Source organism: Danio rerio, chromosome 15, assembly GCF_052040795.2.
Source record: "Danio rerio strain M-AB ecotype USA chromosome 15, GRCz13ab, whole genome shotgun sequence".
Lineage (NCBI taxonomy): Eukaryota > Metazoa > Chordata > Actinopteri > Cypriniformes > Danionidae > Danio > Danio rerio.
Window position 1 is genome coordinate 48,150,757 of NC_141035.1, and position 27,257 is coordinate 48,178,013.

The following is a 27,257-nucleotide window of genomic DNA, read 5'->3' on the forward strand; positions in this document are numbered from 1 at the left end:
TTAATTTTCACTTGTGAAAGTCCAAACACTGAAGCGCAAATCCATCGACGTGCAGCTGCACAGGTCCCAAAGCAAGCAAGTCAGTGGCGAGGAACAAAGTTTTAACAATTGACGAAAGTGAAGGAAAAAACTAAGACTGATTATATATATTTTAATTATATATGATGGGACGATCACCGGTTTCAAGGTTTACCACGTTTTGAAAAAAGTCAAGGTATTAAAACCTGGTAATTTTTATGGAAACAGTATCACCAGCTGAAAAGGAACCTCCACATCAAAAGCTGTTTAGCCCACTATTCGGCAAACAAGTAAAAACAAATCGCTAATAAACCAACATACAAACATGTTATGGACTTGAACAGTGCAGTGGCTTATTTGAAAAACACCTTGTCAAATAGTTATTTAAACTCATGAAGATAGCAGATGTCTATTGTTTATTTTAATTATTCAGCCATGTTTACTGTTGAAACATGTTTACTGCTTTAAAATATCTGAAATGTTTTTTTTTTAAATAAAATATATTGTGTTCAATGGGAAACAACTTGTTGTTTTTTACACAGACATTTAAATATAGACCATCACAATACCGTCATACTGTGAAAAACTGATATTTTTGTGCAAGGTTTTTATATCAGAATCTTATACCGGCCCATGCCTAATATATTTTTTCTGCTAAAAAATTTCTGCTATACCATTCCTAAGGTATGTGTACGATTTTTTATTTACGTTCTTTAAGTTTTTTTTTTGCTAAATATATCCAAAGATGCCGTTTTTAATAGTAAAAAAATGTTTTTAAAACTAACGAAGACAGGAGAAGGCAATGATTTATTTGAATTTTGAAAAAAAAAAAAATAAATAATATATATATATATATATATATATATACATATATATATATATATATATATATATATATATATATATATATATATATATATATTTTTTTTTTTTTTTTTTTTTTTTTCCACTGCTCCAAAATATTATAAATGTTTCTCAAAATAAAATATATTGTGTTCAAAGAAAAAAGTTTTTGTTTTTACCCAGACATTTAAAAAGAATATATTTTAGATCAGTAACCACAATACTGCGAAACAGTAATATTTTTATCTAAGGTTATAGATAAAATTATTAGGCCCATGCCTAATAATAATAATAATATAATATATATATATATATATATATATATATATATATATATATATATATATATATATATATATATATATATATATATATATATATATATATTCATTCTCTTTTCAGCTTCATCCCCACACAGCGGAATGAACTGCCAACTTATCCAGCACATGTTTTTTATGCAGCAACCCATTTGAACCTTAGAACATTTGAAATATATATATATATATATATATATATATATATATATATATATATATATATATATATATATATATATATATATATATATATATATAAAATGACATGCATATATTATTTTAATCAGTGTCATTATGGGTTTGTTTACTACTACTACTACTACTACATTTAGAGATTAATTTTAGTATTAATAAGTACAAACCATGTAACATGGCAGACAGACAATAGAGACTATAGTTCTATTGACTGTAATCAGTTATTACTGGGTTAATAAGCAATAATTTGTAAACATTCAAGAAACAATGAAGAATGTAAATCAAAAATTAAACCAATATGGAGTTGTTTTTAACTATCTATATACATTTTACCAACAAGGTGTGCAGGCTAGTCAACCTAAACTTACAACTCTCTCACTTTATCTGTTTTATTGTGCGGTGTTATTGTGGCCACGCTAAGCCCCGCCCCTGTCTTTGATGCGCGGCTGTGATTGGCTGACGCTGGTCCTGGGGCAGCTGTCCCGTCTCCGTCTAGACCTCAACCGGGCAGAACCCGCGCGACTGCGCCACGGACACACGGACGAGCTTCAAAACGACTGATACCCGTAGTAGACAGCGCTGTACGGTTTACTCCGGAACGGGACTAACGGGACACGGTGCCGTTTCGCACTTTAAACGGATTGGCTCGCTCTGGCACGGGATTGTGAGAAAGTTTTTTTGTCTATAGGCGCGTTTGAACTCCGGTAGGCTGGAATTTTAACGCTCCCGTGATTTGCTCGGACTTTTTATCAATCGGATTGTGTCGCTATGGCTCGGTTTGAGTTCGGGTTTGCGCTACTGGTGCTCGTGTTCGGGCTCGCGCACCCGTTCGGGGACGAGGAGGAGATGACCTGCGACCCGATCCGCATCTCCATGTGTCAGGATTTAGGCTACAATGTGACCAAGATGCCGAATCTGGTGGGAAACGTGCTACAATCCGACGCCGAGCTGCAACTGACCACATTTACACCCCTCATACAGTACGGCTGCTCGAGCCAGCTGAAGGTGAGAGATTACAACACACACACACACACACACTGTAACCAGACCCTACACACACACATCACACAGAAGTACTGCACTCAGCTTTCAAATCTTGGCTTCATAATGAAGCAACACTTCTAAAAGTATTATAAATCATCATAATTATGTAAAAAAGTAACAAATAAGATAAAATACTAGTAGTATTATTATTATTCGTAATCATTTTTGTTGTTATTATCAGTATTAATTGTATAATGGTCATAGAAAGAGTGTAGAAAAATGATTTATAATAGTAATAATTGTTTATACTATATTTACCCTTAAATAAAATGACAAAGTTGCAAAAATGTGTTTAATTTTATTTTATGTCTTATTGTTATGATGAACATTGTAGATTTATTTTTATGAAGTATTTGTGATGTGCAAATCTTATTAAAGTTATAGTAATATTAAAAAAAAAATATTTAAATCACTGTGCCAATAAAGTACTTACTTATAGTACAGTAGTTTGGATAAATAGGAACCTAATCTGTGCGCACAGCAGGAGTATAGAATCCACACTCACGCACACACACTATACTCTGCCTTACAGTGTTTGTCTCATTATACTTGTGATGATCAAATTTCAGTAATTGTCCTTAATAAATGCTAAAGAAAACCTCTAAAAACATACATCTATCTTCCTACATTGGTAAAAATTCTTCATAAGCATGCAAGACATAATATTTTAACCAAAGTGTTCATAAACATGCTTAATATATTTGAACTTAATTCTAAATATATCAAAAACTTACTGCGAACACACGTTAGGTATAATTCTAAGTTGATTATTCTGAAGACAGTATGATGTCCTCATCATAAGTGCGTGTGTATGTGTGTGTATGTATGTGTGTGTGTGTGAGCACTGAAGACAGAGGCAGTTGTTGTTTTATTGATTCAGCAGAGACAAAACCTCCCACTAGGATTCCCATGTTTGTTTGCTGGAGAATCTCGTGATTAAAGCAGCTTTAGATACCACAAACATCTTAAAGGGAGAGCACTTCTGTTCTTAGATCTTTAAAATGTCATGCTGGTGTATAAATGTGTTTTTAGTGCACGACGGAATAGGAAACTACTCGTGCAAGGAAATCCTTAAAGGGATAGTTCACCCAAAAAAAGTTAAATATTTTACTATTTGGTCTCCCTCAAGTTGTTCCAAATCTCTATGAGTTTCTTTCTTCTGTTGAACACAAAAGAAGATATTTTGAAGAATGTTGAAAACCTGTAATCATTGACTTCTATAGTAGAAAAAACAAATACTATGGAAGTCAATGGTTACTGGTTTCCTACATTCTTAAAAATTTCTTTTTTTATTGTTCAACAAATGAAATAAACTCAAACAGATTTGGAGCAAGTGAAAGGAGAACTTGCAGTTGAATTTCTCTACTTGCGCAGGGAAATCCTTAAAGGGATAGTTCACCCCAAATTAAAAATAACTCGCTATTTAGTCTCGTTTGAGTTGTTGCAAACATTTATGAGTTTCTTTCTTTTGTTAAACACAAAAGATGATATTTTGAAGAATGCTGGAAAGCCTGTAACCATTGACTTTCATTGTAGGACAAAGCAAATATTATGGAAGTCAATGGTTACCGGTTTCCAACGTTCTTCAAATTATCTTCTTGATTGTTCAACAAATGAAATAAAGTAAAACAGGTTTAGAACAAGTGAAAGGAGAAGAACTTTCAGTTGAATTTCTCTACTCATGCAAAGAAACCCTAAAGGGATAGTTCACCCAAAAAATAAAAATAACTCACTATTTGGTCTCCCTGAAATTGTTCCAAACCTTTAAGAGTTTCTTCTGTTGAACACAAAAGATGGTGTTTTGAAGAATGCTGAAAAGCCTGTAACCATTGACTTTCACTGTAGGACAAAACAAATACTATGGAAGTCAATGGTTACCTGTTTCCAACATTCTTCAAAATATCTTCTTTTGTGTTCAACAAATGAAATAAAAACAAGTGAGGTGAGAAGAACTTTCAGTTTTGGGTGAACTGCTACTTTAAAAGAAACCTTTCCCACCATGCTGATTTCCCCTTTAGAGCTTCCTAAAATGTGCAATACGTGAAATTAGGGCTTCATAATATTATAAAAGTCTAAATAAATTGAATAATAAATGTTATATAACATGGTAATCATTGTATATATTTGGGCTGCGCGATATTGAAACAATGTGACATTGCAATAATTTGTTTTACTGCATTATATACTGTGATATAAACGACTTTAATAGCTGTATTTGGACATAATTCATTACTTAGTGATGATTCTGGAAGGGATTGAATCATTTGCATAAAATGTATAAAAACTAATTAATTTCAGACATTGCTGAATACAGTGGGTTAACTAAAAAAAAAAGTGCTTTATAATTTTCTCAGGAGTTTCCTCTTCCTATAGTATTCAGCTACAGAAATCGACTAATGAAATGTAAAACAGCACTGAATAGTCTTCATCATATTAATAATACTATAAATTGAACCTTTATTAAAGTTACAAACTCTTAACATTTATTGTGCCTGAATGCTTTAAACTCTCCTGCTTTAAAAACACATGCAAGTGATCAGTTTTTACTCTATTATGGTTTGCATTTGTGGTTCCTGGAAAACTATAATATCAACTCAACACTGCAGATCCTGCGATGTCACCATTGCGTATGCCAGGGGTGTCCAAACTCAGTCCTGGAGGGCCGGTGTCCTGCACAGTTTAGCTCCAACTTCCTTTAACACACCTGCCTGGAAGTTTTTTCGTACACCAAGAAAGAGCTTAGCTGGTTCAGGTGTGTTTAATAGGGGTTTTGGAACTAAAATATGCAGGACACCGGCCCTCCAGGACCGAGTTTGGACACCCCTGGTGTATGCACACATGCAGTATTGATGCTGAAATGATATATTAATAAAAATAACGTTTTGTTACAACAGTACTATTTCTTGCCTGAATACTTTAAACTCCTGAAATGCTCAAGGAAAGACTTAAAAACACATGCAAATCATAATCTTTCACTCTGTTGAAGTTGATCTGTGCAGCGACTCCGATCTCATGTGTTCTGCTCTGTTATAAATCCAGCACTGCAGATGTGACTATTGCGAATGCACACATTGCGATATCGATGTTGAGACGATTTATTGTGCAGCCCTACTACAAATGCATTTTAAAAAGCATGCATTCTCTTCTCATTTGTGTGCGTGTTTATGACTTGTGAAGCTGCGCATCGATGGATTTGCTCTTTTGATTGGAATTTTAACATTGAAATTTAAACTAAACTGAATTGAACTTGTTACAAACCCCTGATGTTAGTCTAGGGTGTGGGGTTTGACATTTATTTAATTAAAATATATTTATATAAACAGTGAATGAGTGGAAAGACAACCAAAGTAATGCCAAAATATGTGTGCTTTTATTTACAATCCCAAAGTGAACAACAACAACGAATAAATCAAAAATAAAGAAAAAGTAGGTAAAGCAAAAATATACTATTTACAATATGTACAACACTGAAACAAATAAAGACGGGAAAAACAAGAGAGCTGGCAGAAGGGACGCGGGCGGCGCTAAAGAAATGAAAAGAACAAAACCCAAACTAAATCTAACTTCCCAGAAGCATCTAGCCAACTAACTATGTGAAAAAACAGTATAATTAACACACGAAGATCTTCCGAGTTCTACCTATCTATCTATCCAAAAAGTACAAGGAGTGGCGCTCGCCCCTAACCTAGTGTACTAGACAGCAGAGTAGTCCTATGTGTTGCGAAATGTATGTCACGTGACCTTCTTACCTGTCCGCTTCGTCCAAGCCTCGTAAACGACGATAAACTAAGAACAATGTACAAATAACGGACGGATAACGTGCACACAGAACAAGCAACAACAAAATACACAGTTAGACAGGGTTATCTCTTTTATATAAACTTTTACTCTGAAAACTGGACTAACACTGGGGCTTCAACAACGATTACTAAAGCGTTGGCAACCAATATCATAATCGATTTGTTGTGTCATGTGACGTTTGATTATTAAAAAAAAACACTTTAGTTCAGCGCGGAGCGGAGTGAACACAGTCTCTCTTGCGCACTGATACAGAGTTCGGCGCCTTATAGACAGGGATGAGGAGGAAGGGAGTTCAACAGCAGGGTCCTACTTTTGTTCAGTTTTGAAGTGAGGACAATCAAACTGAGCTTCGGTGCGATGTCTGTGCGCTGAGCAGAGCTCTCAGTAAGGAACCGTCGGAAAAGTGCTTCTTTTTTTTCGTTTATTTTTTCGAAAACATAACTAACTCAACCCCGCTAAGAAAGACGTGTCATATTATCACAATTATGCAGCGTTTTATCCGTGGAAAGGCTGATTTATACTTCTGCGTCAAGTGCTTGCGTATGTTACGGCGCAGCATACGCGTTGACGCATAGCCCTACGCCATGGCCGTCGCTGACGTGCACCTCTCAAAAAATGTAACTACACATCGCAACGACGCGTATCACAAGCTCTGTGATTGGTTGGCTTGGTAGCACTGACGAGTCAGGGCGGGACCGAGAGCCGTGCGAGCAGCGCTAGCCTGATAGACTGTAGTTCGTGAATAAGCTCTGTATGGATAGTTTTGTTTTGTGTTTACTTTATAGTTGAAGTTGTTGCATGTCCGCCAGTTCTTGACCTCTAAATGAGCGAGTTTGAGCCAGTTGTACTTTCAGGAAGCGTTCAGAAAAAACAAAACAGCAGCGAAGAAACTCGACACTGAGGAACATTTACACCTCACTGCCAACTAGCATTTCGGAAGTGTTAATGCAGACCAACAGAGACAGCACGCAGAAGTGTAAATGCACAGCTACGTGAGTTGCATGCGCCGTGGGTCACGCCGGTCACTTAATGCAGAAGTATAAACCAGGCCTAATGCTTCATTTGTGTTTTAGACATGTAAATACGCACAAGTACTAGTAAAACAAAACATTTCTAAGAGTTTGTAAAACACAAGGAACTCTAACAATCCATTCAAATACAATTTGCCGATGTGTTTTATTCATGTCAGATACACATAGTGAAAGTAACTATAAAGTTGAATCTACTCGTCTCTAAGTTCACTGAGTAACTGGTGACTTTAAGTGCTGAATCCTGCTTGTTCTGCTTTTTATGAATGAGGCAAACGTGCCGCCGCATGTAAACATGGCGACGACCATCTCATGTTATAGATCACGATCACTTACACGTTTATGTGAACTGGTAAAGCTTCTGTTTGAGATTATGGGCCCTATCATACACCCGGCGCAGTGTGTCGCAAGGCGTGACGCAATAGTCTTTTGGTAGTTTCAGCTTGGCGCAAGAGTCGTTTTGAGGCGTTGCGCTACGCTGTTTAAATAGCAAATGCATTAGCGCTCATTTGTGAACCCATAGGCGTTCTGGTCTAAAAAAGAAGGTGTTCTGAGGCGGACCGCTGGCGCGTTGCTATTTTGAGAATCTATAATAGATTTTTCATTAGACCAAAACTAACCCGGTCTAAACTCCAGCGCAGAGTTGCGCCTCGCTTACACACTGCTTAATACACACAAGAGAGCAATAGGCAAACATCTTTACATATGAAAAAAAAATTAAAATTAAGGATATATATAGGATATAATAAGAATAGATATAGGATATAAATATAAAGGATTAAAATATTACAAAACATATTATTTTTTCTAGCCTACATAAATATGAAAAATCACTGCTTTTATGTCTTCTTCATCTCGGGAGGCTTTTTCAGTTCATTCATAACAATTTGCTTTTGTATAATGTTATTATTATTAGCAGTATTATTTATTATATCCATATTTATATTTGTTTTATTAAAACAAGCTTAGATTTGCCCACCTGTCAGGTTTTAGACCATATGGGGCATGGCAGGTGTATTTGGAAATAACTCAGTATTTTGACCACACTGGGTCATTATTGTTCATTTATTCGTTTGCTAGAAATTAGAACTGAATTTAGAAATAGTTTTGAAACGAATATTTGCGCTTAACAAAAAATTAATTATTTATAGACTAATTGATGTCTGTGTGTAAAGGTTTCCCTATCCAAGAGCGAATGTGAAAGTAGATCCATTATCTCTCATTCTCACGCAGTAGATGCTCTGTTTAACTGTTTTCTGGGAACTGTTTTCTTGTGAAATGCTCAGTTTTTCCTCTTAGACTTACTTTACGTCCTGTAAATAGCGAATGCGCTCTTGGCGCGACGCAGCTGACTCTTAAAGGGAATGGGAGATGAGACTCTAATTGGTTTATTCTCAAAACACACCTATAACTCATTAAGAAAATAAACTCAACCCTTTTAGACCATGCGCCGAAGCGCAAGGCAGATTTCCCGTCCTTAAATTAGCAAAAACGCATCTTGACACCCCCTGAAAGCATTTGTGCTATGCGCTTTGCGCATGGACCGTCAAAATAGAGCCCTATATCTCATTAAATTTATTTTTCTTAGACAATTCGAAAATAATTTAACTTTAAGCTAACAGTCACTTATATTTGAGGTGGGGTTTTTTTCAGAAAGCAAGAATTTCTTGTGTCTAGTATGTATCTTGATTTAAAAATACTTAGATATTTGGATTAAAAACAGGACAAACTACTTAGTTTTTTATTTCATTATTATTATTATTATTATAAAATTCAGGATTGAGCTTTTTTGAATAAACAGTTGGAAATTAATGCTTTTTTAAAAATCCGATTCATTGATTAATCAAAAAATAATCAACAGATTAATCAACTATTAAAATAATCGTTAGTTGCAGCCCTAACTGACACTGTTTCAATTTACTAGAACTTCTATATTAAGCTACTTTGACACGATTGACATTGTAAAAGCGCTATAGAAATAAACATGAATTGTGTTTTTGCAAGCATCTAATCCTCTCCTCGACTGTGCTTTCTTTCAGTTCTTCTTATGCTCCGTCTATGTTCCCATGTGCACGGAGAAGGTGCCCATCCCGATCGGGCCGTGCGGCAGCATGTGCATGTCCGTCAAACGGAAGTGTCTCCCAGTTCTCCAGGAGTTTGGCTTCGTGTGGCCGGAGCTCCTAAACTGCAGCCTTTTCCCGCCTACCAACGACCAGAATCACATGTGCATGGAGGGTCCCGGAGACGAGGATCCGCCATTTCACGCTGTCCGTCCTGTGGCGCCGCAGGAGGAGGAGTGCATTGCTTTGGGTGCCGGCGTGGAGCAGTATGCATGGGTGAAGCGCAGTGGGAGCTGCTCGCTGCAGTGTGGATATGACACGGGATTGTATCGCAGACAAGCTAAAGTCTTCACGGATGTGTGGATGGCGGTTTGGGCGGTCCTCTGCTTTATTTCTACCACGTTCACCGTGCTTACATTCCTAGTCGACTCCTCTCGGTTTTCCTATCCAGAAAGACCGATCATTTTCCTCAGCATGTGCTGCAATATTTATAGTGTGGCGTTCATCGTGCGGTTAACAGTCGGTCGCGAACGCATTTCTTGCGATCTGGAGGAAGCAGCAGTACCAGTGCTAGTGCAGGAGGGGCTTAAGAACACAGGTTGTGCCATCGTTTTCCTCCTTACGTATTTCTTCGGCATGGCCAGCTCCATCTGGTGGGTGATCTTAACGCTCACGTGGTTTTTGGCGGCGGGCTTGAAATGGGGTCACGAGGCCATCGAAATGCACAGCTCATACTTCCACATAGCAGCATGGGCGATTCCTGCCGTCAAGACTATCGTCATACTCATCATGCGATTAGTGGACGCTGACGACCTCGCAGGGATGTGTTATGTGGGAAACCAGAATCTTGATGCGCTCACTGGATTCGTTGTCGCACCGCTTTTTACATATCTGGTCATCGGAACGCTGTTTATTGCTGCCGGCTTGGTGGCGCTGTTTAAGATTCGCTCCAATTTACAAAAAGACGGAACGAAGACGGATAAACTAGAAAGACTGATGGTGAAAATTGGTGTTTTTTCTGTGCTATACACGGTGCCGGCTACTTGCGTCATTGCGTGCTACTTTTATGAAATCTCCAACTGGGCTGACTTTCGTCAGACAGCACGGGATTCGTACATGGCGGCGGAGATGCTGCGGATTTTTATGTCTTTGCTTGTTGGAATCACGTCAGGAATGTGGGTCTGGTCTGCAAAGACACTTCACACATGGCAGAGATGTTCCCACCGGCTTGTGCACACCGGCCGAAATAATCGCGTCAAACGGACTGCCAATGGCTGGGTCAAACCGGGCAAAGGAAACGAGACGGTTGTGTGACCTGCACCCGCAGATACTCTTGTCATGTAGCACTATCGTTCGCTCACTTTACGCAAAACGTTCTTAAAGATGATCTTACACTGGACGGTCCTGATGCAGCAGTTTTTTTTCGTGTAAATATGCACTATGCCTAACTTCAAACTCTCACTGAAGTGCCTTCGTTTGTACCGACAAGCTACTCAACCCAACCTGGTGCTGGATTCTGGGAAATGTAGTTTTTTTTTTGCTCCTCAGTGCCGTTTACCTCGCAATACGTGAACTCCTGTGACAGAACGCTTACGAAACCTGATCAAACTGCACAGCAAACATGAATTTCTCACTTCATGTTTTTGGCTTGTTCTCCAGTACAAAAGAGACAAAATCTAAATTAAATCTAATTATATTGTTTTCTTAAGTTACAAACGTACAACAAAAACTAAATATAAGATATTTGTACTAAAAAATATTTCAAGATGACTATCAAATTTTTTTTTGTTTGAAAAACATAGTAAACTTAAGTGAGTTTATGGATAAAACTATAATAAATATCAACATTTTTCAGGAAATAACTTATCGAAAATATCGAAAGTCATTTTGCTTTGAGTTTTTAACAACTATTAGATATTATACTAGAAAACAATTCAAGATAACAATTGATTAATTGCTTTCTGAAAAACATTAACTTAAGTGTGTTTATGGATAAAACAATAAAAGATATCTGACCTTTTTCTGAAAATTTTCTTAATATCGAAAGTCATTTTGCATTGAGTTTTTAACAACTATTAGATATGTGTAGTCAAACAATGTAAGTTAAATTCTTATGTATTGTTTTCTGAAAATCGTAGCAAACTTTAAAAAAAAAATACATATCTAGGACTCCAAGACTCTAAATTTTAAGTCGCCTTGCTTTTTTCTTTTCTTTTTGGAGTATTTAACAACAATTTTATATTAACAACGCAAAATGACATGGATAAAAAATGTTAAAACAAGTACAAATATCTGAAATTTAGCTTTTTAAACATTTATTCTATATTTATACTAGAAAATGAAGATGACTTAAGTCTGATATGTTTTTCATTTTAAGTCATCTTGCTTCATTATCAAAATGACTCAATATAAAGTTTTTTTCTGATAAATGTCAGATATTTGTTAATGTTTTAGCCATAAACTCGCTTGGGTTTGATAGGAAACAATGCATCTTAGGCAATTTTAATAATTTTCTAGTACAAATATAGTACAGTTGGTCTTAAAAAAAGCAAAATAAGCCATTTTAGTTTTTTTCTTTCTGAAAATTGTCAGATATTTGTTACTGTTTTAGCCATGAACTCACTTAAGTTTGATAGTAAACAATGCATCTTAGGCAGTCTTACTTAATTATCTAGTACAAATATAGTACAGTTGTTTGTAAAAAATAATAATAATTATTATTAGTTTTATAATATTAGTTTAGCCATATTAGTTTTTTTTCTTGAAAAATGTCAGCTATTTGTTATTGTTTTAGCCATTAACTCACTTAAATGCATTGTTTTTGAACATGTATCAAACCTAAGTGAGTTCATGATTAAATATAATACAAACATGCTATAGTTGTTCAAAAAAGCTAAATTACTTAAGTTTTTTCAAAAAAATGTCATATATTTGTAATTGTTTTAAGCATAAACTCACTTAAGATGCAGTTTTCAAACATGTATCAAAATTAAGCGAACTCATGATTAAATCAAGAACAAATATAGTATAGTTGTAAAAAAAGCTAAATTAGTAAATATGAAGTTTTTTTCCTGAAAAATGATATTGTGAAACAATATCAAATGAGATTTGATATTGTTTCAACCATAAACTCACTTAAGATGCAATGTTTTTAAACATGTAACAAACTTAAGCAAGTTCATAATAAATCTAGTACAAATGTAGTTTAAAAAAAGCAAAATGACTCGATATTAAGGTTTTTTACTGAAAAAATGTCAGACATTTGCTATCGTTTTAACTATAAACTCATTTAAGATGCAGTTTTCAAAAATGTATTAAACTTAAGTGAGTTCATGATTAAAATAAGTGCACATATAGTAGCAAAAAAGCTAAATTAGTCAATACTATTATTTTTTTTCCTGAAAAATGTCAGATATTAGTTATTGTTTAAACCATAAACTCACTTAAGATGCATTATTTTTAAACATGTATCAAACTTAAGCGAGTTCATAACTAAATCTAGTACAAATATAGTATAGTTGTTAAAAAAAGATAAATGACTTGCAATATTTTGTTTATTTTTTTCTGAAAAATGGCAGATATTTGTTATCGTTTTAACCATAAACTCACTTAAGATGCATTACTTTCAAACATGTATAAAACTTAGGCGAGTTCATGATTAAGTCTAGTACAAATATAGTATAGTTGTTTTAAGAAGCAAAATTAGGCAATATTAAATCTTTCTCTCAAAAAATGTTAGATATTTGTTAATGTTTTAGACATAAACTCACTTAAGTTTGATAGAAAACAAGGCATCTTAAGTCATCATACTTCATTTCTACTGCAAATATAGTACAGTTGTTTTAAATAAGCTAAATTAGTAAATACTAAGATTTTTCCTGAAAAGTTACTTATGTTTGTTAATGTTTTAGCCATAAACTCACTTAAGATGCATTGTTTTGAACATGTATCAAACTCAAGTGAGTTCAGGATTAAATATAATACAAATACATTATAGTTGTTAAAAAAGCAAAATTAGTAAACATTAAGTTTTTTTTCTGAAAATTGTCAGATATTTGTTACTGTTTTAACCATAAACTCACTTAAGATGCATTGTTTTCAAGTATCAAATTTAAGCGAGTTCATGTTTAAATCTAGTACAAATATAGTATAGTTGTTAAAAAAGCTAAATTAGTAAATATTAAGTTTATTTTTTCCTGAAAATTTTCATATATTTGTTATTGTTTTAGCCATAAACTCACTTAAATGCATTGTTTTTAAACATATATCAAACTTAAGCGAGTTCATGATTAAATCTAGTACAAATATAGTATAGTTGTTAAAAAAGCAAAATATGCCAATATTAACTTTTTTTCTGAAAAATGTCAGATATTTGTTATTGTTTTATCCATAAATTCACTTAAGATGCATCGTTTTCAAACAAGTATCAATTTTAAGCGAGTTCATGATTAAATCTAGTACAAATAAAGTATAGTTGTTGAGAAAGCTAAATTAGTAAATATTAAGTTTATTTTTTCCTAACATTGTTCATATATTTGTTATTGTTTTAGCCATAAACTCACTTAAGATGCATCGTTTTTAAACAAGTATCAAACTTAAGCGAGTTCATGATAAAAACGAGTACAAATATCAGACATTTTTCAGAAAACAAGACTTAATCTCTGGACATTCTGCTTTGAGTATTTTACAAACATTAGATATTTGTTCCCGGAAACAAGGCAAAAATACTGGGTAAGAAAATAATTGGCAGTGCTGGTTTACACTTAATGTTGGAAATGTTTTATTATTTTTATTGTGAAATGAGAATGTGAGCAGGTTGAAATGCAAGAGAAGTATATGTAGAGGTTGCTTAATAACAAGCCACTGCAGTTCTACTGTTTTAAGATGCCTCAAACTTGTGCAAATTTCCAAATTGCCACAAAAAGTTGTCAAGAGCTAAAAAAAAAAGGCTTTATAAATGACTGCGCAGAGATTTCACTATAGTTGACCTTTAATATTTAGTTATTTTTGATATGACAAAGTTATGATGCTTGTTTTGTTGTGTTTTTGTTTGCGCTGTCAGACACACTTTCACTCTGAATATGACACATGACAATCACTGAGCGGGCCTCCATAGGGGCTCCCGTAGGGTCGCTGAATGTACTGACCGAAGAAAAAAAGGTTTTATTTTTATACACGAACAATTGAAGAAGTGCCTCACATGCCGGTGGTACAGTCCTGGATTTCATGAAGGACTTCTGGATCGATTTGTACATAAACTGATGTTTGTTAGTTGTTGTTTTTGTGTTATGAAATGCTAATTTATCTTTGTAAAAAAAAAACTAAGGAAGTGAACAAAAATGAATTTATTTAAGAATGCTTTTGTATCGAATGACAAAAATTAAACGTTGAAAACAAGTTTCAAGAGCTGTTGTGCATCTTTTGTTCAATTTTAATAATCCCTCTGTAGGTTTACATCTTCAAACGCCTTGTGACCCGAGTAAATCTGTATTATGTGGCCGGGAATTAAAGGATTGTTTTGAGCATTAGGTAGCAAATCTCTCAAACTTTTTAGGTCGTTTTAAAATCCCTCCACCCAGAAGTGATTTGCACAAACAAAAAAATATATAATAAATTTCCTCCGGTCCAACTTCCCCTCTCGGGGTCACCACACCCGTCCCAGCCCGGCTCTTGTTAAGAGAGTGTCATAAGGTTTCATGGTTAGTTAAAATGTTTTAACGGTCTGACAAAACCACCATGATTAAGCAGTAAAACACTAAACACAGATATACATTATTAACGTGGGGATTTTTACGACCTCATTTCATGACCCATAACAGTTGGGTAAACTCTTAGCTTTGAGTAAGCACAGGCATTAATCTTATGACTGGATTAAAATGTGGTAAACGGTCAAATCAGGCAATTAATAATAGGATGCTGCTCCCTGCTGGTCATTTGAAGCACTGCCATTGCATTAAATAAGAGTAAAACATTTGTTTAAATCCGTGCAATCCTATAAAATCATTCAATTTTTACCATTTTCCTCAGAAGCAGTCAAGTAATATTTGGGAGGCTTGAATTGACTTCATAATTCCTAACTAAAAGCACTGACTTTGATAAAGCCTGTTATAATGAGGTTAGAAAGACTTAAGTTATGAAAGCAAAATTGTGACATTGGATCTCAAAACAAGTCTTATGATGCATGAGTATATTTTTGGCAACAGATAAAATACATTATATACAGTGCTCAGCATAATTGAGTATACACCATTTTGAAAATGTATATTTTTCTACATTTCTCAGTGAATTTGGGTAATATATGAAGAGTTCCGATGCAAAAAACTTAAATTTCCATCACATATGAATTTTTTTTCAGCCTCCTTTATTTATGTTGAGATATTTCACTTTTAAAACCAGGAAAATTACTTATTCTTTGCCAAAAAGCAATATTACTGAATATACACACAGGAGTCGGATAAAAATGCTCATTTCAGAGAAATATTTCAGATGGCATTTAGAGGTTTTTGCATCTAAACTCTTCATATATTGATGCATTTGACCCAAACAGATTTATTAAACAGATATATTTATTAAAATAATAGTTTAGTCGCAGAACATTTTTAGAAATGGAAAGATAATATATTTAAATTCATGCAAAATATTGCAAAATTACAAACTACAACATTTCAACAAAATTGTATATGTTTTTTTTTCTCTTGATTTATGCTATTTTAAACATTTTATTAATGTTTAACATATAAATTTGGGCTACTCACTTTTGAACTGTAATCATAAGTTATTTTGTTAGATTAGGTCCAGATTTGGCTTTAGTACTGACTAATCTAATGTATATGCACAAATATTGTTAAATAGTAATTATAGAAAATATTCATTTAAATGAGAGATTTGTGGGGGTGTATTCATATATGCTAAGCACTGTTAAAATTATATATATTTTTCCTTTATGGTAAATATCATTAGGATATTAAGTGGTCAGGGTCACACATATACATATATACATACATACATACATATACATACATATACATATACATACATATACATATAAATATACACATATATATATATATATATATATATATATATATATATATATATATATATACACATACATACATACATACATACATACATACATACATACATACATACATACATACATACATACATACATACATACACACACACACACACACACACACACACACACACACACACACACACACACACACACACACACACACACACACACACACACACACACACACACACACACACACACACACACACACACACACACACACACACACACATATATATATATACATATCTCAGGGTTGAACGCTAAGAATTTTTTCTATATGATTCAGATATTTACTTGCCATGGCAAACTTTTCACTGGCCCCACCCAAAAACAAAGAGAAGTAAATAGCTATTTTAGCCACATATTTTAAATAATGTGTAAAAAATAATGTCTGTGAATCTAGAATTTAAACATTTTTAAAAAGTTAATAAATGTATAATGAGCAAAAAGTGTTATGCAAACAAAAAGTGTATTATGGAAAATGTGCAGGTATTTTATAGCAGTTTGAAATTACTTAACAAAAGGTGGCTGACATGCCAAACTGATGGCAAATTGTGCAAAACATCACTTCATTTTTTTCGTTGTGTTGTTCCCACATTAATGTCTGCTTCCAAGATGCTACAAACAGACATTTTCTTTTACCCTTATAGTTTGATTTTGCCACCATGTTGCCGTCACATCACTGTACTGGTTGTTACCAGATTACGGGGAAAAAAAGGAGCATGCTCACGACGTCAATTCAGATAAGAAACCGAAAAGCAATACGGTGTTTACGACATCACAGAGAAGGTAGCGCGCACCCTGTCAAACAACCCAACAGCTGAGCGGGACTGCAAAATAAACCAAGAAACTCTGACCAATGAGAGGAGAGTTTACTCACACGTGTTTTAGCTATTTTGGTCCGTTTAGAAAATTTGCAGTGTGAATGCGCACCAAGAACAAAGAGCAACAATGTAGCAATTTTAATCCCTGTTTCGGATCAAATGAATCGATTCACAGGTGTGAAAGCACCCTTAATCAGCATATCATCATCTCAAAAACATTGCAAGAATCAGATGCTTTGTTTCCAGTGAAGATTTAGAGAAACTTGTTCATGATTTTATCAGCAGCAGGATGGATTACTGTAACGGCCTCCTCACGGGCCTTCCCAAAAAGACAGTCAGACAGTTACAGCTCATCCAGGATTCTGACCAGAAGCAGGAAATCAGAGCACATCACACCTGTCCTCAGGTCTTTACACTGGCTCCCAGTTACATTCAAAATGGAGTGTAGAGAATTACTACTTGTCTTTAAATCACTAAAAGGCCTAGGATCTCAATACATTACAGATATGCTCACTGAATACAAACCTAACAGATCACTCAGATCACTAGGATCAAATAAACTAGAAACTCCAAGAGTTCTGTCAAAGCAGGGTGAATTGGCCTTCAGCTACTAACAGCGCCAACATTAGACACATTCAAATCAAGAAAACCCATCTGTTTAGCTATGCCTTTACTGAATGAGCACTGTGCTACGTCTGACAGATCGCACATTTATATCTTTTTTTTTGCTTTTTCATTCTTTTATAAACTGTTTAACACATTTTAACCTGTTTTAAAAAAAAATTATTCTTTGTTGTTTTTATTTTCTTTCACGCGTTATATTTATTCCTGTTTATGTAAAGCACTTTAAATTACCATTGTGTATGAAATGTGCTATATAACCCCTTCTTAATCAGTCCAAAATATCACTCTCAGAAAAAAAATATTTAATCGTAATTAAAAATGAATAATAATCATTTAAAAAATCATTGACATCATATACGTCATTAACACAAACCCTAATTCACAAAACCCAGTGTGAAGACACATTGCGGTGAATGATTAAGGTTATTAAATAAACAAATAAGTAAAACCCGTGAGATTGGAGGTAAGTTAGTTACAGTAGGTTAACATTAAATGTACAATTCTGAGTGATCACAAAACACTGAAATTAATTCCTTTTATGTCATAGATTTTTTTTTTGTGTAACTTAGTGTGAAAACGTTTATTATGAAACATGCTAGCGGAGTTAGCAAACAGCGGATTAATTACATTGTTCAGATACAATTATTTGTAAACATTTACTTACAGAAATCTCTTGGAAATGATCTGGACACTCAAGAGCAGGCAAAGTAGTGTCATCTCAAGTGGATTCATCTGTCATTTGACTACTAACACACTAATATTGCTGATAGTTAAACTTGTAAACAGCGTTAAAAAAATACCGTCGACGTAAATTAGCCAAAGCCCGTTTACGTGTTGCAAACGCCAAGTTGTTGTTGATGCCATGCGCTAATTAACATATTAATGACGTCATCACGCCGCATCGACTCTTCATTTTTGATAAAATCAAATGGCAATGATGCTTTAAATTATAGTGTTTGTAAAAATAATATATGAAACACGAATATATTTGTATTGTATAAATAATATAATTATTATATAATGTAAAATACACGTTTGGTCTGAGCTATTAACATTTATTTCCTTCAAAAACTAAAATAAAAAGCTGCGTGACATAATTAATTTTATAATTATGATCATAATATAAAATATATTGCAAATGTATACAATATATTACAAATGTATTCAATTTGCTGATAAACGACTTGATATAATACAGAATAATACATAATACAAATGAAACATTACCTCACAAAATCACTAAAAACACATGGTAAACATATGTATATATATTTATATCACCCAAATGACGAAGTATTCTTGTCAAAACCTGGATAAACCCTGCTGAAAAAACAGCTTAAAACAGCCTAATCTGGTTGGCTGCTTTAAGCTGGTTGACCAGCCTGGTTTTAGAGGGGTTTTGGCCACTTCCAAGCTGGTTTCCAGCCTGGTCTTAGCTGGTCAGGTTGGAAAATGACCAGCTAAAACCACCGTGACCAGCCTGTGACATTGCTGTTTTTGGCTGGGCTCCCAGCCTGGCTAGGCTGGTCAATCTGGTTTTAGCTGGCCATCTCCCAGCCTGACCAGCTAAGACCAGGCTGGAAATGGCTGGAAACCAGCTTGGAAGTGGCCAAAACCCCTCTAAAACCAGCCTGGTTGACCAGCCAAGCAGCCTATGCTGGTTTAAGCAGTTTTTGTTTAGTAGGGAAAGTAGCAGTAAAAACGTATACTGGGTTATTTTGATAATTTTATTAGACGTGAGCTCCCTCTACTGGTTAAAACTGACAAAACTACACATCCTGAGTGGAAATGATTTAGTTAAAAATAATATTTAGATAAAATCTTCTAAATTTCAAGCAACTTAATCAAATAAACCAGCTTTACTGATCTAAATAACCTCTGACTTTGAGATGCAAGTAATGAAATCAGTCAGGGAACATCAATAAAAACAAAACGCATCATTTATTTCAACTTTATTAAGAAAGACAATAATTTAGTCATAAATTACAAAAAAGTAAACCGTACATTCAATATCAAGCAGTCAGAAAGCAAAGTGCATAAGATATTTCCAAACTGGAAACAGTTTAGACATTTAAAACTCTGTTTACTCTCACCCTGAGAACTTATTGACAGTACAAAAACATTAAGAAACGCAGCATAAATGTCAGTAAATGTTAAAAAAGATTGAGCATCATAAAGCAGGGTGGGAATATTACAGTAAACATGAGATATTTATGCAAATGACCAGCGTTTTATGTAACAAATGCAGGATTTGATTTCTGTCTATTATGTTCTTTTGCTCGTAATGAGAACTGGCTTTAAAAAAAATAAAGCTTTAAATGAAGCATCGGCTTCTAGAAGCATTGCATAGAAATGACCATTTTGACATCACATTCGTAAAATGAACATAGGCAACAGTCATCAAAACCATCATGGTTAGTTTATCAACCATACAACTGGCCCACGTCAGAATATATTCACTTTCATTCTGACTTTAATAACAGTCTAAGCCTGAATGGAAACATTCCCAATGGTTTGGAAAAGAAGAAATTGCACAATTATAACACTTTAGTCTTAAAGAGACAGTACAGCCAAATATGAACAATTTACTCACACTGTAAAAACAATAATAAATCAGTGAACTAGGATACTTCTGTATTTTGTGAATCATATTTTTAAATTTATCTTCATTTATCCTCATCTTGATGTTTAAAAGTGACTTTTATTGACAGTTTTAATAGTTTGAAGTGATATATTGTTAGATATATGGAGGGTAGGTGTGGCACGGTGGCTCAGTGGTCAGCACTGTTGCCTCACAGCAAGAAGGCTGCTGTTTTGAGTCCCCGCTGAGTCAGTTTGCATGTTCTGCCAATCTACTCCCAGTGCTTTGGTTTCCCCTACAGTCCAAACACATGTGCTACAGGTGAAATGGATGAACTAAATTGGCTGTAGTGTGTGAGTGTGTGTGTGTGTGTGTGTGTGTATGTCTTTTTTTCTCTAGCACTTTTATAATGTTGATTGAGTCTCCTCTCATATGGAGAATAAAGTCAAATGCATTGCTCAGTTGTGAGTTTCTCACAGACTTCAACAGAATGTCAAAATCTTGATGATTCTGTTGGTCTCGTCTATCAAATCTGAGCTATTTTGTGATTTATATTGGATTCGAGTCAGGGAATTGGCTTGGCCATTCTACAGCTTGATATTCTTTCTCTGAAAGCATTTGAGAGTCTCCTTGGCTGTGTTTTGGATCATTGTCATTGTGAAATGTCCACCCTGGTTTCATCTTCATCCTCCTGCTAATGTAGATGTTGGACTGAAGCAGCTGATATTCATTTACACTGAGGAAGGGCAGAGGCTTGCTGAAGAACTACTGAGAAAAATCATCTGTTGTCTGGGCTTTCACTGCCTAACTACACCTCCCTTTCTTCATGTGTTCAATACGTTTTCCTTGCATCAATTCATTCTATTATGCATAACTTAATTTTTAAACAAATTAGATTTGTTTACTTTGCATATGTGGATTGTTTTGTTTGCTATTAACATCTAGATGCAAATGATGGTATGTTCAATACTTATTTTCCCCATTGTAAAAATACAGTATATTAAAAGATACAATATATTGTTTCAAACTACTGAAATGTCAATAAAAGTCCATTTGTAAATAAGCTGAAATAACGTGTGAATCACAACATACAAAACCTTTTAATAAACTTCTTATCTAACTTTATTCTGTTGAACACAAAAGAAGATATTTTGAAGAATGTTGGACCTCAAAATTGACTTCCATAGTAGAAAAAGAAGATACTAAGGAAGTCAGTGATCACCGGTAATAACTTATTTAACACAAGGTGATATTCAGATCTAAAACAAGTGAGAGATGCAAAAACTGTAAGTTATTTTTCATCTTTGGGTGAACTGTCCCTTTAAATAATCACATATTGGCTACGGGAGATTGTGGATTATATGAAGCGATTTCTAGCCATTAAACTTGTCTGAATAAGTTTGAGAATATTAAACAGCACCGTTTCCACACCATAAAACCTGAAACGTCTGTGAATTTGAGCCTAGATGAAACAAACTCACAACTGACCCAAATATGAATGTTTAAAAAAAACAAACTCCCAATTGTTGGGAATTAAAAATCCCCATATTTGAAACACTCAACTCACTGTTGAAGCCAAAATTATTAGCCTTCCTGTGACATTTTAATTCTTTTTCAAATATTTCCTTTAGTTAACGGAAAGAATATTGTACCATCAAATTATTAAACATACTAGTTTTAATATCTCATCTCTAATAACTATATATAACAAATATATTTTGAAAGATAGTACAGTAGTACTGGGACAACAGTGGTTTGTTCTGTAAATTCGAAATTGAAAGAAAAAAAATCCTTAAAGGAACTAAAAATATTGACCAAAGCAGGTTTTACTCTTTTTTTATTCCAGCCAAATGAAAAGAAATAAGAAAAATGATTTATCAACTTTTAATACTTTTTAAGACCCCGCGGACACCCTGACTTCTCATTAAAATTTACACTCTGATGGGTAGCATATTGCGTCATCAAAATATGCTACCTACTTTTTGAATAAGATGTAGGACAATCTGACAAGGTAGGACGGTAACACTTTATTTTGATGGTCCATTTGAGTATTAGTAGACTGTCTGCTTAATATCTGTTGATACTGCTCCTACAACAGATGTTTAACTGACTATAAGAAACTTTGCAAGTACATGTCAACTTATACTAACACCAACCCTACCCCCAACCTAACAGTCTACTTCTAATGTTATGAGAATTAGTTGGCATGTAGATGCAATGTAACTGAAATTTAACAAACGGACCATCAAAATTAAGTGTAACCAGTACAAATGGACACCGGCTCAAAGTCTTGATCTTTTCCTGTGTCTATCATACTGTCCTATATATAAAAAAGCTCAATCCCCCCAATAAAATAATTATAAAAAAAAGACATCTTTCAGCTGTTTATAAAATACTCAAAAAATATCCTTGCAGAGTTTAACATCACTTAAGAAATGTTTTAAAAACTTCACAGGAGGACTAATGATTTTGTCTTCAACTCTATGTGAGATCTTGGGAGCAGTAACTACACTGAAAACAAATGATGCATTGGATTTGTTAAACTTTTTAAGGTAAGTGGTTGCAAACTATTTATATAGGCTGAATGTAAACAAACAAATTAAGTTAAACATGACTAAATTTAATTAGTTTGTTTAAATTCAGCCCATATAAATAGTTTGCAAACACTTACCTTAGAAAAAATGTAGTAAATCCAATGCTTTATTTGTTTTCAGTGTCACTCTTCAGAGAAAGTTTGACTATTTTAAAGAAACATCGACAACATAAATCTGAAATGTGTGCAAAATTTGCACCTGGACAGAAATAAACTCACTGCTGCCTCAAACCATGTGACTGAAAGGCAGAAGGTAGATGTTGTTTTGTTCATCTGGACGTCTGTCAGGGCCTGCCGGCGAACACAGCAGTGAAACCGTGTTTTTACTCAGCCTGACTGAGTTTGTCTCGGTGCTGAAGCTCTTCTGCTTTTTCTCTTCTTCCAGCAGCTGAAAGTCCGCTGGCATCTCCTCGGTTAACACATCACGTCTCAGACACTCTGTCGCTGTGAATGGCAGTCGCTAGTTAGAAATACAGGAATTTCATTGGTTATTCTTGACACTAATGGTACATGACATCACTTGAGTCTTAAAGCAGAAGTTCATCCCAAAAATGCAGTATATCTTAATTCATTCATTCATTTTCTTTTCAGCTTAGTCCCTTTATTAATCTGAGGTCGCCACAGCGGAATGAACCGCCAACTTATCCAGTATATGTTTTACGCAGCGGATGCCCTTCCAGCTGCAACCCATCACTGGGAAACACATACACACCTATTCACAGATACACTCATACAAGTCCACACAAAAATGCCAACTGACCCAGCAGGGGCTTGAACCAGCGACCTTCTTGCTGTGAGGCGAACGTGCTACATATTGCGTCACCGCATCGCCAGTATATCTTAATAATATATAATTATTAAGTATTAACATAATATAATATAATATAATATAATATAATATAATATAATATAATATAATATAATATAATATTATATAATATAATATAACATAATGTAATATAATATAATATAATATAATATAATATAATATAATATAATATAATATAATATAATATAATATAATATAATATAATATAATATAATTAGTGCTGCTGAGGGGCTTTTTCTATTCAAAACATTCTCAAGATTTAATTAATTAATATAATATAATAGAAAATACTGTGAAAAAAACAACAAATTATTCATTTATTCATTTTCTTTTCGGCTTAGTCCCTTTATACTTCTGCGGTCGCATATGTTTTACGCAGCGGATGCCCTTCTAGCTGCAACCCATCACTGGGAAACACCCATACACTCTCATTTCCACACATACACTGCGTACGAATTAGCTTAACCAATTCACCTATAGCACATGTCTTTGGACTTGTGGGAAAAACCAGAGCACAGGGAGGAAACCCAGGGACTTGGGGAGAACATGCAAACTCCACACATAAATGCTAACTGACCCAAGCTGGGGCTCGAACCAGCGACTGTGACTGAGACGATTGTGCTATACCCACCGTGCTGCCCCACAAACAAATTAATTAATTTATTACTTAATTAAATTGATTGATTAGTCAACGCCTACAAGTAATAATAAAAAAAGAACTACAAAAAATGTAATTCATTTGTTTGTTTTTTGTTTATTTTCACAGTATTTTCTATTATATTTTTCTACTGTGGAATAACTTATTTCTGTTTTGGAATAACAGTTTTTTTTTTAAGTAAAAACTGCTAAGCTCATTAATATTAGCACCCTTCAGATATGTGTTTAAATAGCTATTAAACAAACCACTGTTATTTATTCATTTATTAGTTTTATTTACTACTTTTATTATTTGTAGGTGTTGACTAGCTTAATTTTTTTGTAAATTCTATTTTCCTTTTTTTTTTCTTTTTTTTTGGTAAATTTGTCTAAATAGAGTTTTTTTTATTTCAGTCAAATTAAATTAAAATGAGAAAAAAATGCATTGACAACTAATTTGTTAAATTTTATAATAAGCTTACTACAAATTACTTTAAAAAAAGATACATCTCTTGGAAGTCTTTTTTGGATTTACAATTTATAGTTATATGTCACTAAACTACTTCTGGATTTGTTCAGCAAAGATTTGATGAAAATTGCGTATTTTACAAACAGTTGGTCAAAATAACAAAAAAGGTGCCGTGTTTTCAGTGTGTATTGATTTTTAGACAACATAATACTAATGTTTTAACTTCTGAGGAATTAAGACATCAATGTGTGGTGGAATAACGCAGATTTTTTATCACAACAAATGAAAACAATTGTTATTCTGACCAATTGTCATGTCCTAAAAATGTTATTATTATGTCATATTATGTTATTATGTATTTTAAATTTAGAGAAAATTGTATAAGAATTTTATAGAAAAAAAACATTAATTTTACTGAAACCTACTCCTAATAGTTTTAAATTTTAATTAAAATTTATTTATAGAACACAATTAAACACAACTAATTATAAATAAATCCAGAGAAACAGAATTTTCAAGTGGCCTCTTATTTTTTTTCATAGCTATATATTACATTTTACTTCCTCTGAGTATATGCATTTATAATGATTTCATAATTTCCACAGTAATGTTTAACAAAGGAAGAAAACTTTTTTTTGCAAAATGTTCTATTACGTTTCTGTTTTGGAGAAAGAGTTGTTGGTTTTACTTTGGAATAATAGCTTTTTTATGTAACAACTGTAGTATCTTGCAAAATAGCTAGTAAAATATTATGTACTGTCCTAATGACACAGAAAATAAATTAGTTACAAGAAATTAGTTACAAAAAACTAATATGTTAAAAAAAAATGCATAAAAAAACTCAACGTCAGGGGAGGATTGGCCATCTGGCAATTCTGGCAAATACCAAGGGCCGGACCATTTGTTAAATGTGGGCTAATCAGTTCTTTTTATTTTATTTATTTTTTATATGTATTGTTTTTACATGCAGATAGCTTTTATCTCTTGCAAGACCTAAATAGTATGATGATGATGATGATGATGATATTAATAATAATAATAATGTTATTTTTATTAATAACAACAATAACAATAATAATAATAATAATAATAATAATAATAATAATAATAATAATATTTTAATAATAATAATAATAAAAATATTTTAATAATAATAATAATAGTAATAATAATAATAACAATATTAATATCAATAATAAGAATAATAATAATAACAACAATAATAACGATATTAATAACAATGATAATATAATAATATTAATAATAATGTTATTATGAATAATATTATTATTAATAATAATGCTATTATGAATAATAATAATAACAATAATAATAATAATAATAATAATAATAATAATAACAATATTAATAGCAATAATAATAATATTAATAATAATAATAACATTAATAACAAAGATAATATTAATAATAATAACAATAATAATAATAATGATAATAATAATGATAATAATGTTATTATGAATAATAATATTAATAATAATAATGCTATTATGAATAATAATAATAATGATAATAATAATTTTTAATAACAATAATAATAATAATAATAATAATAACATTAATAGCAATAATAATAATAATAATAAGAATAATAGTAATAACAATAATAATAATAATAACAATATTAATAACAATGATAATAATATTAACAGTAATAATAATAATAATAATAATAATAATAATAATAATGTTATTAATAATAATAAGAATAATGTTAATAATAATAATGTTATTTATTAATAATAATAATAATAATAATATTAACAGTAACAATAATAATAATAATGTTAATAATAATAGTAAACATAATAATAATAATGTTAATAATAATAATGTTATTTATTATTAATAATAATAATAATAATAATAATAATAATAATAATAATAATAATAATAAATGTTTGAGAGGGGCCTGGAATCTGGCAAGAATGTCTAACAAACATTAAATGCAACACAAACAAACTACCTAAGATGGACCATAAAAAAAGTCCAGCCCTGCTCACCGCTTACAATACTTGAGAAGTATTTGATTAATAATTAAAATGGAGAGCGAATCATTTTGTCAATAACTGTATATGTGAGCGTCAGCCTATTTTATGATAACTGCATGGGAAAACATGGACTCATAATCCCGCCTGATTTATCATAAATGTAAAGTAACGTCATTTTTGGGTGAAGTATTGCTTTGAAAGTGATATGAGACAATGAGAAGATACCTACTCCAAAGGAATATGAGCACCGTCCACCTGATGATCTGCAAAGAGATCATAAAAAGCATGATCAGAAGATG

General features: G+C 32.9%; 2 protein-coding genes across 14 annotated transcripts in view; one reads left to right on the top strand and one right to left on the bottom strand.

Annotated features, from left to right (window-relative positions):
• The first annotated feature begins 1,890 nt into the window (after positions 1 to 1,890).
• On the top strand, positions 1,891 to 14,710 carry fzd4 (frizzled class receptor 4). The gene is made up of 2 exons (NM_001305469.1): positions 1,891 to 2,378; positions 9,286 to 14,710. The coding sequence occupies exons 1-2, from the start codon at positions 2,142 to 2,144 to the stop codon at positions 10,618 to 10,620; spliced, it is 1,572 nt and encodes a 523-aa protein (NP_001292398.1). The 5' UTR covers positions 1,891 to 2,141; the 3' UTR covers positions 10,621 to 14,710.
• A 5,065-nt stretch (positions 14,711 to 19,775) lies between these two features.
• The window catches only part of cd86 (CD86 molecule), a 46,495-nt gene continuing 39,013 nt past the window's right edge, over positions 19,776 to 27,257 (bottom strand). For 4 of the 13 annotated variants that reach the window (XM_087282342.1, XM_087282341.1, XM_087282343.1 and 1 more), the window contains 2 exons: positions 27,188 to 27,221; positions 19,776 to 23,456 (listed from right to left, as the gene is read on the bottom strand). In XM_087282342.1, the coding sequence (XP_087138468.1) occupies positions 23,435 to 23,456; positions 27,188 to 27,221 (56 nt within the window). In that variant the 3' untranslated portion in view covers positions 19,776 to 23,434. 13 annotated transcript variants of the gene reach the window in all.